Below are 17381 nucleotides of genomic sequence, written 5' to 3' on the forward strand. Positions count from 1 at the left end.
TGTGCGCCTTTTCTTTAGCTTTCAAATAAGAGATTCCATAGAGCAACCTTTAAAGTTAATATTATGAAAAAAGTTAGAAATTAATAATAAAAAATAAAAAAAATTCAAACCTGGGCCTAACATTTTTTCTTTTTTTTTATGAAAAAAGAAGCCTTAGGATTTAACTCAATCTTGGCAAAGTTTCGAGGTGGAAAGATCAATACTTTAGGAGCAGTAAATTTTTCAATAACGAACTTTTTGTCGTGCATACGGCTTATTTTACTATGGGGTGCCTTTTCAAAATTTACCCTCTGAGAGAGTGATAAGTTTTTGATCGTGAATATCTCTTGTTGTATCTAAAGAATCAACATAATTTTTGCTACATGTCATCGAAAATATGATCACAATTTTATGATAAATTATTTAGTTGTGTGACATAATCTCAAATAATTCAAAATAAAACTTTTCTGAAATGTTTGGTATAAACGAGTATCAAAGAGAATAATTCATAAGGCGCGTTTGCCTTTCTCGTATTTTTAAAGCTCATATCTCAGTGATCTGTGAAAGGATTTATATAATCTAACTACCAATAGAATCGAAATTTTGCAACTTAAGCGTGTAAAGAAAAAGCATTGAAGTATTTCAATAGTACACTATTGAAAAACCTGTCTCATTTGACCCATGTCAACATCAGCCAATCAGAACACGTTCTGAGGAAGAGAACAAAATATCTGCTGCTGTACGACAAATCGTTCGAGAAAATGTTACGAACAGTACTTAATATCGTAGTGAATTCCACAACTTGGTCCTTCTGAAAGGCAGGAATGAATCCCGTACAGCATCCGGATAGTTTCTTTCAACGAAATGCAAATTCGAAATGAAATATCGAAATTAAAATTCTATATGCTGCTATTTTTATAGCCGTTAGGAGCACCCATTAGTGAAAAAGCTACAAACGAAATCAGGTAAAAACAAGCCTCTCAACAAAAATTGGATCATTCGTCATCTAACACTCGATGTGGATAGACAAATAACCTACTACGACTAATTTCGATTTTGTTATAGTTTTTATTCGCAGTTGTCTACCTACCCAAGCTATGGGTAAAACGCGCCATAGATCCGAGAAGGATCCAAAGGATGCTAAGCGTCTGAAGCCAACTGATCGTTTACCTAAACGATCGTTTGCTGAGTAAAAACCAATATGCTGATCTGCCAGTTGATGTCGAAGAGGAACTGCAGAAGAAAGAAAAAATGCCGCCTTTCTACCTGAAGGGCTCCCACCAACTCTACCCTCGGATTTCAACACACTGATCAGCAAAGGACTACAGGCAACAATCCGTTTATGTATTGAAGGCTACAAAATGACTGTTACGGCTTTGAACCACTACAAAGGAGTGGAATGTTATCTGAAGCAGACAAAAGCGGAATACTTCACACACGATATTGCCGCCAACAAACCTATGAAGGTTGTACTTCGAGGACTACCCGACACGATGGAAGCCGAACTAAAGCAGGCACTGTCGGAGGCTGGACTAAAGCCTATGATGGTGTTTAAAATGAAACGACATAATACGGACAAGAAGTTTAGAGATCAACTGTACCTGATTCATCTGGAGAAGGACTCCATCACCATGAGTCAACTGAAAACGATTAAATCGTTATTTCACATAATCATCGAATGGCAAAAGTATAAACCGGTACATCGGAATGTCACACAGTGCACAAACTGTTTGAACTACGGCCATAGAGCGAGGAATTGCCACATGAAAAGTCGGTGCGGGAAATGTGCCGAACCACACAATACCAACGATTGCCTACTAGATGACATCGCTGTAAAATGTGTGAACTGTGATGGCGACCATCCATCTACTATCGAATCGTGTCCCAAACGTGCTGAGTTCACAAAAATTCGACAACAGGCGTCCCGCAAACAATCAACGCGCAAGAATGTTCCACAGAAGGATGAAGTTAATTTCCCACGGCTCCCACCGAAGAGGGATATTCCGAATTTGCCGCCACTTCCTCGCAGCAATCCAAAAGATTCAGCCGCTGGATCACAAAAAGAATCTTCCTCAAGAATCCCTCCTGGATGGGGCAATAATCAACCACAAGCAAAGGATGACTCTGGTGATTTATTTTCTGCTGAACAACTGATCGTCATTTTTGAAACAATGACAACAAAACTACGAAACTGCAGAACGCGGTTAGATCAAATCAACGCCTTAGGCAAATTCATCATCGAATATGCAATATAATGAGTTGGTTATAGTAAATTGGAATGCTTGCTCACTCAGGAGCAAAACTGCTGAATTGTCCGACTTTCTTCAAGAGAAGAATGCCGATATTGCTATTTTAACTGAAACTTATCTTAAACCTGAAATTTCTATTTTTTTTTCCAATTACAGGATTCACAGGCTCGACAGGACAACTACCAGTTGCCATTGCCGTTAAACGATCCATTCAGAACAGGCTTCTGTCAGCCTTTAAATTGCAACTAATAGAAGCGGAATTGAGATTAAAACGACGGTGGGACCCATCATCATCATTACAGCGTACTGCCCCAAACAAACCAATCTTCGAGATGGTACGTGTGCATCATTGAAGCGAGATCTAGCTATGCTCACTCGACGACAGAACAAATTCATCATTGCTGGGGACCTGAACGCACGGCATGAGCTGTGGGGAAACAGAAGACAGAATCGAAACGGATTCGTACTTGCCGAAGATTACGAAGCTGGACAATACAACATCCTTGCTCCGGATCAACCAACGCGAATTTCCAGATCGGGAGTTCATTCCATTTTGGATATATTCATTAGCAACATCGCCATAGACAGCTCTCCGGTTGTCTTCAACGAGCACTCTTCCGACCACTTTCCAGTAATATTGACGTTGGGATCTTCACCAGAAACAGTGCCTATTCAAATTCGGAGGAACTATTATCGCACCGATTGGGTCCAATTTCAACAAATCGCCGACCAACATATTAATATCGATCTGCCACTTGATTCCCCGATGGAAATCGATGAGGCCCTTTCTTCCTTCCAGCATTCAATCACAGTCGCTCGTGATAGGACGGTTCTAGTACAACATATGCCGAGTTCCTCTCTTCAAATCGACAGTGTCACCAAGAAACTCATCCGACTTCGAAATATCTACCGGAGGCAGTATCAACGAACTGGGATCCTAGACAGGAAGACTTCTTATAACAACTTAACTAGGATAATCCAAGAAAAGATATCTGAGCTTCGCAACAGGAATTTCCAGCAAAAGCTTCGAGAAATTCTCCCACTAGTAGAGTAGAGTAGAGTAGAGTAGAGGAAAGTAGAGTCACTGCGAATGACCTGATGGCTATTGTGAAAAAATCCAAAAATATGAAGGCCCCTGGTTTCGACAACACATTCAACATTGAGCTGAAACATTTGAGTATTCGCTCATTTGTCTTCTTAGATAAAATTTTTAACAGGTGCTGGGAGCTTGGTTACTTCCCTTCAAAGTGGAAGTTAGCTAAAGTTATCCCAGTTTTGAAACCGGGGAAAGATCCTTCCCTTTCCAAGAGCTATCGGCCCATCAGCTTACTCTCTGCCCTATCCAAGCTTTTTGAAAAGTCAATACAAAGGCGAATTCTTGCTTTCGCAGATGAACAGGATATATTTCTGGAAGAACAGTTTGGGTTCCGGAAAGGAAGATCCACAATCCACCAACTCACAAGGGTTAACAACGTCATCCAGCAAAACAAATCAGTGTTTAAAACGACTGCCATGGCAATATTGGATATTGAAAAGGCATTCGATAATGTGTGACACGATGGCCTGGTGTTTAAACTGCATCGGTATAATTTTCCCATGTATCTTATTAAAATTATCAAAAATTATCTAGCAGATAGAGCCTTCCAGGTTTCTCCGAATAATGCACTTTCAGAAAGATTTACTATTCCAGCTGGTAATCCAAGGAAGTATCCTAGGTCCCATTCTATACAACATTTTTACATCAGACATCCCACCTCTTCCGGGTGGTGCTGTTCTGTCACAATTTGCTGATGATACTATCATTCTTTACAAAGGTCGTGTCATTAATGCTCTGAAGAATAAACTACAGACAAGGCTGGACGCTCTAACTGAATATTTTACAAGCTGGAAAATTGTGATCAATGCAGCAAAAACTCAGGTCATCTTGTTTCCACATTCAAGATCTCCAAAACTTGTGCCATCAGACGAATGCCGAATACGATTCGGTGATGAGGTCATCCAATGTTCCGACGAAGTTATCTATCTAGGACTCACCTTTGACAGACATCTGATATTCAGGTCACATGTTGACAAAATTGTTCAAAAATGCAGCATACTCATTAGGTCTCTGTATCAGCTGATTTGTAGAACATCTAAACTATGCCTGAAGAACAAGATGGCTGTATATAAACAAATCATCTACCCCGCAATTGAATGCGCAGTCCCTGTTTGGCGGGGCTGTGCACGAACACACAAACTTAATCTTCAGCGCATTCAAAGTAAGATCTTAAAGATGATTCTAAATCTACCCCCTTGGACAATGACTAGTGAAGTACATGAGATGGCCTCCCTGGATATACTAGAACAAAAATTCGAACAATACTGCACGAAATTTGAAGAGAGGTGCTCAATCTCTGAAATACAAATAATTTAAAATTTGTACGTATTAGGTTAGGGATAGTTATAAGTAGGTAGATATTTCAATAATTAAAATAAATATTATGATTAAACATTAGTATGTAAAACAAGAGTAACTAAAACACCTATTATTAATAACGAATCGTATGAACAACAAAGATGAAAGGCCAAAGGGTCAAAACACTTGTACTGTAAAATGTTGATGTAATACACAAAACTAAGATTAATAAACAGATATTTATGCAATAAAAAAATGCAATGCAAAAATTGGATCAGTTTGGATTCTATCGCCACTGCGAGCAGATGTATTTTGTGTCGTTTGCAAAGCTAGTTTCACTTCCGACAAGAGCGATTACGTCACAGCTGCCAGTCATTGGCATTGATTAAAAAGGCAACGGTGGAGAGCATTACACAAAATCAGCCGTTCTAATGGCTCTAAAAGTTTTCTTAAGAACTATTAGGATTTGTTGTTCGCAAATCGAAAGGAAATATCCTCAGTTTAGTGCAAATCTAGAACTGTTTGATTTGATTTTTGCACTTTTCGCTGTGTGAAATTCACAGTAATCGAGATCAAGTGAAGCCTTCTTTGTTTTTGCGTAAAATGTGGAAAAGGGGAATGCTTGCATAATTCATACAATTGATCAACTAATTGATATTCGGAAGTGCTAGGGAACATGTCAGTTGTTTTCGTATTCACGACAACCAGTTATGTCTCGGACATTACCCACCCGCCTTTTTTCTGCTTCGGCTATGGCTGAGCTGCACATGCTGCTATGTGTATGTCCAGCTCAACCATAGCCGAAGCAGAGAAAAAGTCAACGCCGGAGAGCTCGAATCGGCCTAATGCGCCTTTAACTTGTCGACACATGTCGCGCCACAGATCGAATCCTAACTTTGTCAGTTTATTGTTAACAACGTTTCAGTTAAGATCGCGGTGTAAAAATGAATTCAAAATTCAAAAATCGTTGCTGCAAGTCATTTAATTTCGAGACTCATGTTAGCAAAAATCAAAAACATTTGTTGCATCGGGTTTCTTCTTCCCTTCTTGAGAAATTCGATTTTTTGCAGGCAAATGATGTTTTGTGTGCATCGTGTAGGCAGAAAGCGAATAAAATTGGGACAGAGGGTTTACGTGAGTATTGAAATAATGATGACATACAATTTTGGAAAATTTGCGAAAATGATTAAATTTTCACTGTTCAACTGTGAGGGAAAATTCTACTGATGCAATAATGATCACATATTCTGAATCCTCTAAGACTGATGACAGTGATGACAATGTGTCTATATTCAGCGACTATACAGAAGTAATTCTTACATTTACTTAAATTATAACATTGCATTTCTCAAATTTTAAAATATTGATTGCCTTTTACAATGAACCATATTTGCCTTCCGGTTATCTTACCGAATTGAAACAAAAATTTCATGCTAAAGATGCACTGAATCGGAAAGAATGAGTGTGAAAAATGCTTTTTTGGGCAATGTAAAAAATGCCCAACTAATGATCAGATGTCAAAGAAAATTTCCCGTAGTTTTCAAAAATAATTAAGTAAAAAAGTCACGCACAAACAATGGGTTAATAATTTGCGATTTTGCGGAAAATTACGCCTTCGTTATTCAAAACGCCATAACTGGCTTTCATTGAAACAACGACCAAGCGACTATATACCCCATTGTTTTCTATTATAAAATGAACAGCAAAATCGATCATAAAACATTAGTAATTATTTCTGGCTGCAAGAAACATGACGCAATAGCTGTGTATGTTTTTCTCGAGGCTCCTAATCAATATTTTTCACAATACTATCCACATATACGCAAGTGCATCTATTTTTCTGACGGCGCTCCTCAGCAATTCAAAAATGTAAAACACTTTGCGAATATTTTTCATCACGAGCATGATTTTCATTGTATTGCACAGTGGAATTTTCACGCAACAGCTCATGGAAAGGGGCCATGCGACGGTGCGTGAGGAACTATCAAAAGAATGGCACGTCACGCAAGTTTGATGATCAATGATTGTCAAATTTCGACCGCGAATGAATTGTACGAGTGGGTTAGGAAAGCATCTTCTCTACCCAATATTTCAGTCATATACAAATGTTCAGAAGATTATGTAATAGCAGAGAACTTTCTTAAAAATCGTTTCGAAAAATGTGATTCTTGTCCACACCGAGGATGCAAAAAACGAAACATCGCACAAAGAGGAAAGCGCACTTCTCCTCAGTGTTGAATAGACAGCATTTGAGTAAGTGCTTGTGGTTAAAGCAACTGGCGCGAGTGAAACACATTCTCTTCGCATGAATCGCTCACACGCGCTCTCGTCTAAATACACCCAAGTGACCACTGGCGCGTGATGGTGAACGAACACTTCTGTGAATTTCAATTAATAGAGAGTAGATCTGGCCTTGCTATGAAAAATTTGCAAGGAGAACCGAAAATTTTACGATAAATTGTTTTATTTTGCTGATTTTGCGTGTCCACGCTTCTTCTACGCAAACTATACAGCAGAGTGCTCACCGGCGTTTACACCTCTGTGAAAGTATCTGCATCCACCTCGGAGAATTTATTAGCTAATGCTCTAGCACTTTGGTGCGATTCAGTGGAAGAGGTAAAAGGAAATAAACAAACGCACTCATGATGCGTGCACACTTTATACAACAGTGGTATATATATGTGAAACAGATGAGCTCTCGTTGAAGTTGTCAGTGCGAGGGAAGAAATTTTACTTGCCCTTCGTCACACAGAGAATATGGACATCTCTGGCTGCCTGAAACGTTGCTAACAATAAACTGACAAAGTTAGGAATCGATCTGTGGCGCGACATGTTTCGACTAGTTAAGCCCGTATACGAGCGAATTGCGCTGCGGTACGCTCCACGCGTGCGTATTGAATATTGCGTAGTATTGGAAACGCGACATTTAAAAAAATCATATCTCGAAAATTCCGCGTATATATATATATATATATATATATATATATATATATATATATATATATATATATATATATATATATATATATATATATATATATATATATATATATATATATATATATATATATATATATATATATATATATATATATATATATATATATATATATATATATATATATATATATATATATACACACTGAGCTAAATTTTCTTTTTCACATTATATGATATTCAGTCATAGTTACAAGATGTGTTCAACATCATGTCAAATATATGAGACAATCTTATGAAACATAAAACTCTTCTTAACGTTATTTTTACAGGATTTCCATATAACGAATGAAATTTCCAGTGTGAGTCAAATTTATTGGCGCGTCTTATAACCATTACTAGATATCCGTACAACATACATTGAAACAATTTATGAAGCGCATATTATATTCACTTCGAATTTATTTAAATAGGTTCATATATACCATATGACTAGTTTTATAAAATTTATTTATTCATTCATTATTTATATATATATATATATATATATATATATATATATATATATATATATATATATATATATATATATATATATATATATATATATATATATATATATATATATATATATATATATATATATATATATATCATTCCTTCATATCAATTATTTTTTTCTTCATTGGAAGCATATAATTGGTTGTGAGGTTGTGAACGCTATACCTACGCCGATCATATCAGTATCTACTACCATTATTTTATTACAAATAATATGTATAAAATTTTGTAATATTTAATTCTGTCAGAATGTTGTTTTACAAGGTGAAATGCATATACGCAATGTGGGACATTTTTGGATCCCAGCTCATTGCTCCATTCCTGGCAATGAAAGAGCCGATATTTTAGCCAAACGTGGTGCTATTGAGGGTGAAATTTATGAGCGACCGATTTCTTTCAACGAATTCTATAGCTCGTCTCGCCAAAGAACACTTGCCAGCTGGCAAGCTTCTTGGGTTAGAGATGATCTGGGTCGGTGGATGCACTCAATTATTCCGAAAATATCGACAAAGGCATGGTTCAGGGGACTGGATGTTAGTAGGGATTTCATTCGTGTGATGTCCAGACTCATGTCCAATCACTACGCGTTAGATGCACATCTCCTTCGAATTGGGCTCTCCGAGACTAATCATTGTGCTTGCGGAGAAGGTTATCGGGATATTGATCATGTCGTTTGGACATGCGTGGAGTATCGTGATGTCAGATCTCAACTAATAAATTCTTTGCGTACCCAAGGTAGACTATCCAATATCCCAGTTCGAGACATTCTTGCTTGTCGTGACCTTTCATACATGAAACTTATTTATCATTTCATAAAGAAAATTGGAGTTTCAATTTAATAAAGGCCCCTTTTAAGACTTAGTTTTGATCCCAGCTGCGTCCATTAGTTTAACCAATAGCTAAATTAGAATAAAAATTATGTAATGATACAAACAAACTCGAAACAGTTTATGAATTTATCAACAAAATGTCTGAAAATAACAGCTTATTTTATAATTTATAGAAGTTAATCGTTTGGTTCAAATAATATTTCCGAGTAGATTTCATAATTAATGACGAGTTACCTAAGATGATATTTAAGCTATAAGAGAATATGTTTTAATAAATTCAAAACGTTGTGACTATGTTAGAATTAAATTAGGATAAGAATATTATGTAAAAGTGATACTACGGCGAAGAAAAACTTATGTAAACTGCCTTAAGAAATAAACGTATTTATGAAAAAAAAAATGTGGGACATTTTCACAGGACTACCACTGTATAATTGGAACTACCCACCAGATATGCCATTTATACAGATTTATCTGTATTATACAGATTTTTACATACGCATACAGAATGCAGATGTGATACAGATTTCTTAAATTTAATACAAATCTCCCAAGAAGCAAAATAAAAACTTTTTCGTATGAACAATCTATTAGTATTTGATTGCAGTGACGAGAAGCAAAGTATTGGTCATATTGAATCTACCATTCTACGGCAATAATGTGTTGGAATAACATCTTTTAATATCATTAATAACATCTTTTAATATAATTCAATATGGAAGGCTAAGGGTGCTCAAAGCACCCTTGTCGTCATTATGCATCACCTTGGACGTTTGCATCGTTCTTTCTTACTTTTAGACCATTTATCTCTCGACTTTGAGTCACTAGTTTCGCTCCAGGGGATCGACCATCAGGATGTTGAGGTCGGTTCGACGTTTCCGGTTGGAACATGGCTTCCGGTTCGCTGGCGCATCGACGACCCAAGGCTGGCCTACTCACGAACTAGTCGGTTAATCTCCGACGATGGATCTAGCCTACATCGACAGAAAAGCTCCCTAACGATGGTAGTTTCCCCGGAACTGGGAACGATCTGGGAAGTCGCGATCGACACTGGGTTCCAATTCTCCTCACTGTGACACATTCTCTGGACTAGGCTCTCTGGTTGTTTCTCTGCCACTTACATCCAGTAGACCATTCCTTTGTGTAGCAAAGCGGAGACAGGTAAACAGGACGTCTTTTGCCGTCTCAAGCTCATTTGGGGAGCCAGTGTAAGCAGGAGATGCCGCGTGGCTGAAATTGTATAGGTACCACCTAAAACAACCGTGACCTATGAGGATCTGCGTCATACCAAAGTTTACTTCGCCTTTGGGTTTGTCGATCCATCCGGAGACTTTTGGAATAAGTCGATGTGTCCACCTGCCCTTTTTTGAGCTGTCCCATTTCCTTTGCCACTCGCGTAGGGAGGCTGCGTTGGCAGTCCTACGGACGATCCTGTCTCTTCGCATGTCGTAGCACTCCGCGTTCTCCTTGATGAGCAGTTCAATAGGCGTCTCCAGATACCGCACGGTACGCACTGATCACGCGAAGTCATATCAGTCTGTGCGTACTCATCAACAATTGTACGTTGTGTTACACACGGAGTGTCGACACCCATACCGGGCTGCCGTACCTGAGGATAGAAACTGCCACTCCTGCCCGTAACCTGTCTTTGCTGGAACGCACCAGCGAGCTGTTGGCCATCATTCGCGAGAGCGTCGCAATCGCCATTAAAGCACGTTTACAGGCATATTCCACGTGCTTGACGAAACTGAGCTTGTCGTCAAGCATCACTCCCAATTACTTCAGGGATCTCTTAGAAGGGATCATGCAATCACTAGCATGTGCTGACGGCTCTTGCTCTATTATCTGTTGTTTACCACCATCATATCTGTTTTATGATGTGCTAGTTGCAGTTTCCTGCTACGCAACCGACTATCTTGACGCCCGGGGGGAGCCTCAACCTCAGTACGCCATCGTACATTATATTCCACTGGAGCGGGCAGAGGATGGATCCCCGAGGGACTTCGGGCGTGACAGAACAGTAATAAGCCATCATTCGTTTACGCCTAAGACGTCAGAAATAATATAACACCTGTGTTATATTATTTAAGGGTTGCATAAATAGTGCAAACTTTGCGTCTGCTTAGCGGTTTAAGTTGAACTGCTAGGCATGAGATGGCAGTTCAATATGAACTGCTTTAAGCACTTGAAAAGGTTATAGAGGTTCGGTCAAAACATCGATCAAAATATAAGAAGAATTGAATATGTGCAATTCTACCACCATCAAACTTTCTCGTCTACGGGTTCACCTTACATGTAGTAGAATTAGGGCTAGTGCGCGTATATAAGAGTCTGTTTCGCATCGTATCGGTCATTCCAACCTGAACCACTGGACGAGAAGCAACCAGCAACAAAAACCAGAAGCCGTTAGCAACGATAGCTAGTGCAGCATTGGGCGAGTTCGTCAGAGAGCGTCTCCAACCACCATGTCGCTCGACAAACAGACAGCGTTGGGATCTCCTGCTAGTCACATCCAATCGTGGTCGCTAACCAACGGCCAGATTCCTCGGCCTTCAAAGGAAGGCAGCCAACGTACGTCGTCGTCGCCACTTGCAACTTTCATTGTAAGAAAGTTTGAAAGAACTATTAAGAATTTTGCTTTTATGTCCGCAGAGCAGCCACGCACCAATCACAAAACGAAACCGACCATCCTCGAAGGTCGGTTTTATCTGTTCGAGGCAAATCGCTTCGGCAGCGGACGCTCACGGTGTCATGAACGGGAATGTGCGTTTGAAAAGGAAGCTGTGAAGAAACTCGCGAGTGATGGCTCTTATGTGCGTAGACCAATTAGTAAGCAAACTCGAGTGAATTACGATTGATTAGCCAAATGAAAAAATACTTTCGTTAACGGGAAAAGACGAGAGAGTTTCCGGAAATAGAATGATGTAAGTTAGAACCGGTTTTTTTGTTGTTGTTTAAATTTTTCGAAAACCAGACCGAACCTCGATGAACCTACCGGTCCGAACCTGCGACGGCCGATGAATAGTGGGGCAAATAAAAATTAGCGGTGGAAATTTGGCAAATCCCTTATGGATTTGGCGCTTAAGCCAAATTTTAGCAAAGAGTGTTTCGGTACGGAATTCGTTTTGGACTTTGAATTTAATAGTTACCACCGGGAGAACGTTACACACTGATGTGCCGAAGGCGAAACGCGAAGAAATAGTGATAGAACTGCTGCCTTCCTCGGTCTCGTAGAGTAATATCCGGTTCTGAAAGTAGCTTTCCAGAATCTTGTACAGCCCTGCAGGTACTGTCAATCGAAGAAAATAGTCAGCAATATCCGTCCAAAAAGCACTATTCAACGCGTTTTTTGGGGCGTAGCAGCTGCAATAGTATACGCCATTTATCTTCGCAATGGATACTAATTCTGTTTGCGTTGTCACCACTTCCTTAATTGGATAATGACCCGTGGTCCAGATGGCCGCTGACCCGGATTTGTCCACAACCCAGCCATGGGTTTGAGCCTTCTTCTTGCTCGCGCAAATCACACACCGTGGTGTTTTGTTACAAGTAAACGTTGCGGTGGTGAAAGCTTACATAGGTTGCTCCAGTCTGGGCCTTTGCATGTGAAGCAACTGAAGTACGTATCCACCACCGGCGATTGGTATACAGTCACTGGGCAAACCGACCAACCAACCTTTAGCTAATTCACTATTACGGCCTTATTAGCATCCATGACTGATAGCTGGAACGTAACTATCTGAGTATCTTAAGGTCCTCTTCTCAGGCGAATGGGGCAGTTTGGGAGTGCTTATTCACCCTTTCGCCTCCCTCCGTTCTGGATATTACAGCCTACTGGTCCCTCATGGCAACATTAACTGCTTTTCTCAGCTTCAGTAAGTTCAGCTTGAGATCCTTGCTGTTATTTCTTTTTTCGCTAGTGAAAGCGACCTACTCTATTATTGCCGTCATACTCGATAGAGCTTCACCAGATCCCGATTCCAGGGTCTTTGGTTGGTCCACTTATTCGACGAGTGCCTTACTGTCGCTCGTTTCGTCGGCTACCACTGTTCCTTCCTCCTTTGCATCCGGTTTAACGGGTAGAGATCTCCTCAAACCCTTTCTCGCAAAGGGGTTTTCCACCTCTCCTTCCTTGTTTGTTTTTTGTTTAATCGGTTCCATTTTTGATCCTACGAGTGGGTTTATTCAGTATCCTCCCGCCCGGATTCCCTCGACCGAATAGGATTAGACAGCCCTATTTTGAGGGGGGCGCCAGGTGCCCACCAAGCTCCGTTAGGGGTTTGAAATTTTCTAGCCCTCAAACCATTCATTCCTCAGCACGGGTCGCATGACACCTTGAATTACGGCTTGATATTAGGATAGATGGGATAGTAATTTAAAGTTTGAAGGGTGTGGGGACACGGGACATTGGGCTTGTGCACTTTGAGCGGCCGAAGCTTGTTTGCGGAAACCTTCAGCTTTTTATAGAAGTTTAACAGAGCCTACTGTCAAACCCCACCACATCCCAGACGAGCCCTACAACTCGCAGTGACCTAGGAAGGGGTCGTCAAACCCTCGGACATGGTCTCTGTTAGCCCAAGTGTCAAAATGTTTAATGTAACTTATCCGTAGTTTAGTGTAGGTGCATCGTTTCAAATTCTAGAAGTTAAGAAGGGGAATGATTGTACAATTCACACGATCGATAAACTAACTGATATTCGGAAGTGTGAAGTAAGCGGGTCAATTTTATTCGTATTCATGACATCCAGTTATGTCTATGACATTACACACCCGCCTTTTTTTCTTAAGTGATCTAAGCCATTTGGAACGGAAGGAAATTTAATTATGTGTGTTTGGGAAGCACACTGTATTTGTATGCCGAATATTAAACTGCTGTAATGAACATATTGTAGAGCCAGTTTGATTGACCGATTTGAAATTTAAGCCGTGCTGGGTTTTGGGTAGATTACACAAACAGTAATATGAATGATTCTCACATTTATTACAAAAACACCTGCAATTACTTTTCTAACATATCTAACAAAAAAAACTGTTCAGTACCAGTTGTAAAGCATGTGTTATAAGTCCTTTTGGCCACCCATGCCAAATTGTCAGTGATTGTGGTTTAGTAATTACGTAATGAGTTTTCGACCGAATGATCGATACGAACAGCTTGATTTCGAAATAAAAGGATTGAAAAGAACGACGACATCTGGAGATCACTTCAAGCCGTTTACACTTCTGAATCAAAAGTGATGTCACAGAGGCCGAGGAAATCCCCCCCGACGAAAGAGTAGACAAATCAGTTCTTACACAACTGTCGGTTAATTAAAACGCATCCCGTGTCTGTTCTTGTTTTGATTAAATCAATATAATTTACGCATCTATCAACAACTCCCCTTAGTCTTTCTTACACATTTTAATTTATAAATCAATCGTTGGAATAACTGAGAGTATATCTCTGCTATTTAATGAATAACACAACGAGCATATCTTCTTAGTAGTCATTAAAATTTATGTGTATATAGTTTTTCACATTTTGATTTATTATGACCACATTGCAGAATCCAATGGATGTGGCGGTAAAAATGAAAACAGTATGCGCACTGAAAAGGATCTTCCTACGCTAACGGATTCATTAAAACGAAACGGAAAGTCAGTAGCAGTAATTGGTTCAGCTGAAAGCCTAGTTGGAAGAGTAAGTAGAATTCCTTTCTTAATCTCTAATACACATAAATATGATTTTGCGGAAAAATTGGTTGATTTCTTGGAGTTCTAGCTAATGCTGAAATATTACCAGGATGTAATGTAGTTTTGAATGAAGTGACATTTTTTTAGTAATATCAACTGATGTAAGTGGACGAGTAAATCGATTCAATCAAATTCAACAAACTTAGATTCAATGGTCATACTTTCTCATAGAACTCGAGTGATTTTTATTCCGATATTACTTCCGATACCGAAATAACTTTACTTCATCACCTTTATCTTTGTTTTCATCTTTGTCTTTGTTTTCTTCGATTAAAAGTAACCTATCGCACAGACTATTACTGTATAGCTTCACACTTATGTTAACTTAATATTTTCATATTGAGTGTATCTTAGCTCATATTAAAATCAATTACATGATACACGCTCCTGAAACGATGACAACAATCATTCATTGGATTGTTCTGGCCATACTGTGTGCGATAAAATGAGCGACGAAGAAATTCTGTTGTTTGCAATGGTCTCCCCGGAACGTGAAAATTAATTCTTTCTATTAGTATAGGGCAATCGATGTTATCATTTAATGTGTGGAAAACAAACAGTTGTTAAAGGAGTACTCATCTGTTTTGCGAAGTATGTAGGGTGATGAGAGCACAACGATTCTCGTAACGAGGAATGCAAGACAATTTATCCAAGGAAGTCTTCGAAGTGCAAATCGGACGAAACACTTCTGCACCCTATATCGATTTTGATTGGTTCTTTTCGGCAAGCATTAACTGGGAGAGACGAAAGATAGGAAATGAAAAGACGGATAGGTATAGGTTCTAGATTGAATCAGTTATAAATTTAGAACGGAAAAGCTAGCCTAGGCAGTCTCATATAATCAGTACCCTAGGCAGTCTGATATAAGCGTGATCAGAAGAAAGAAATGAATTCTATTTGACCTTCTACTTGCTATAGTAGACATTATGTGGCAACTAAAGCCAAATAACATATACATGAGTTGGTTAAAAATGTAACGAAAAATTCGATCTCTACTGAGTGTCTGACTTTGTCGTTTGATGCGATATACCCTCCGTTGTGTGCGGAACGAAAGGCTACGAGTAGTTCAAACACAATATGTATGGGGTTGACACTTCTAACTTGGTGCCTAAAAGGCGGGTGGGTAATGTCAGAGACATAACTGGATGTCGTGAATACGAAAACAACTGACATGTTCCTTAACACTTCCGAATATCAATTAGTTGATCAATTGTATGAATTATGCAAGCATTCCCCTTTTCCACATTTTTCGCAAAAACAAAGAAGGCTTCACTTGATCTAGATTACTGTGAATTTCACACAGCGAAAAGTGCACAAATCAAATCAAACAGTTCTAGATTTGCACTAAACTGAGGATATTTTCCTTCGATTTGCGAACAACAAATCCTAATAGTTCTTTAGAAAACTTTTAGAGCCATTAGAACGGCTGATTTCGTGTAATGCTCTCCATAGTTGCTTTTTCACCCATGCAAATGACTGGCAGCTGTGACGTAATCGCTCTTGTCGGAGGCGAAACTAGCTTTGCAAACGGCACAAAATACATCTGCTCGCATTGGCGATAGAATCCAAACTGATTCAATTTTTGTTAGGAGCTTTCTTTTACGTGATTTCGTTTGTAGCTTTTTCACTAATGGGCGGTCCAAACTGCTATAAAAATAGCCGCATACAGAATTTTAATGTCGATTATTTCATTTCGGATTTGCATAATTTATTGAAAGCAACTATCAATAGTAGGGATTCGTTTCTAGCATTCAGAAGGACCAAATTGAGGAACTCACTACGATATTCACCACTTTTCGGAACATTTTTCTCGAACAATTTGTTGAACAGCAGCAGATATTGTGTTCTCTTCCTCAGAACGCGTTCTGATTGGCTGGTGTTGACATGGGTCAAATGAGATAGGTTTTTCAATAGTGTACTATTGAAATACTTCAATGCTTTTGCTATACACGTTTAAGTTGAAAAATTTCGATTCTATTGGTAGTTAGATTATATAAATCCTTTCACAGATCACTGAGCTATGAGCTTTCAAAATACGAGAAAAGCAAACGCGCCTTCTTCCTCCTCTTTGACACTCGTTTCTACCAAACTTTTCAGAAAAGTTTAATTTTGAACTATTTGAGATTATGTCACACAACTGAAAATTTTATCATAAAATTGTGATCATATTTCCGATGGCATGTAGCAAAAATTATGTTGATTCGTTAGATACAACAAGAGATATTCACGATCAAAAACTTATCACTCTCTCAGAGGGTAAATTTTGAAAAGGCACCCCATAGTAAAGTAAGTCGTATTCACGACAAAAAGCATTGGACACATCTGCGGTGTCAGTAGCTAGTTGAGCTAATCGAATAATTAAAAAAAATTCCATAGTGATAATCGAATAAATAATTTATTTATTTATTTATTTATCTATTTCTTTCCATCTGACCTGGATTGATCTCAGTGGAGTTTTTAATGGAGTGGGAAAAGCCCATTTGAAATTCATCAAATGCGCGTAAAACTCCATCATCTTTTTAACATTTTACATATTTGTTCACATAATTACAATTCAAAAACATTAGCCTAACGAATAAAGATACAAACATTGTCCAGTGCTAAAAAATAATTAAGTTCTACTTATAATCTATCTGAGTCTTATTCTTGAAAACAGCACTAGATACACAAATGTCAAAAAGGTCGTACACACTATTGAAA

At 38.7% G+C, this 17381-nt stretch overlaps 1 protein-coding gene across 7 annotated transcripts in view; it reads left to right on the forward strand.

The window, feature by feature from the left end:
- Window positions 1-17381, forward strand: part of LOC131438683 (muscle calcium channel subunit alpha-1) — a 1458253-nt gene that overhangs the window by 1339297 nt on the left and 101575 nt on the right. For all 7 annotated transcript variants that reach the window (XR_009230968.1, XM_058608861.1, XM_058608862.1 and 4 more), the window contains one exon: window positions 14495-14628. Coding sequence is in view for 6 of the 7 variants with exons in the window: in XM_058608861.1 (XP_058464844.1) it covers window positions 14495-14628 (134 nt within the window). In the remaining variant the exon portion in view is untranslated. The remainder of the gene's footprint in view (window positions 1-14494; window positions 14629-17381) is intronic.

This window comes from Malaya genurostris, chromosome 3, assembly GCF_030247185.1.
Source record: "Malaya genurostris strain Urasoe2022 chromosome 3, Malgen_1.1, whole genome shotgun sequence".
Taxonomy (NCBI): Eukaryota; Metazoa; Arthropoda; class Insecta; order Diptera; family Culicidae; genus Malaya; species Malaya genurostris.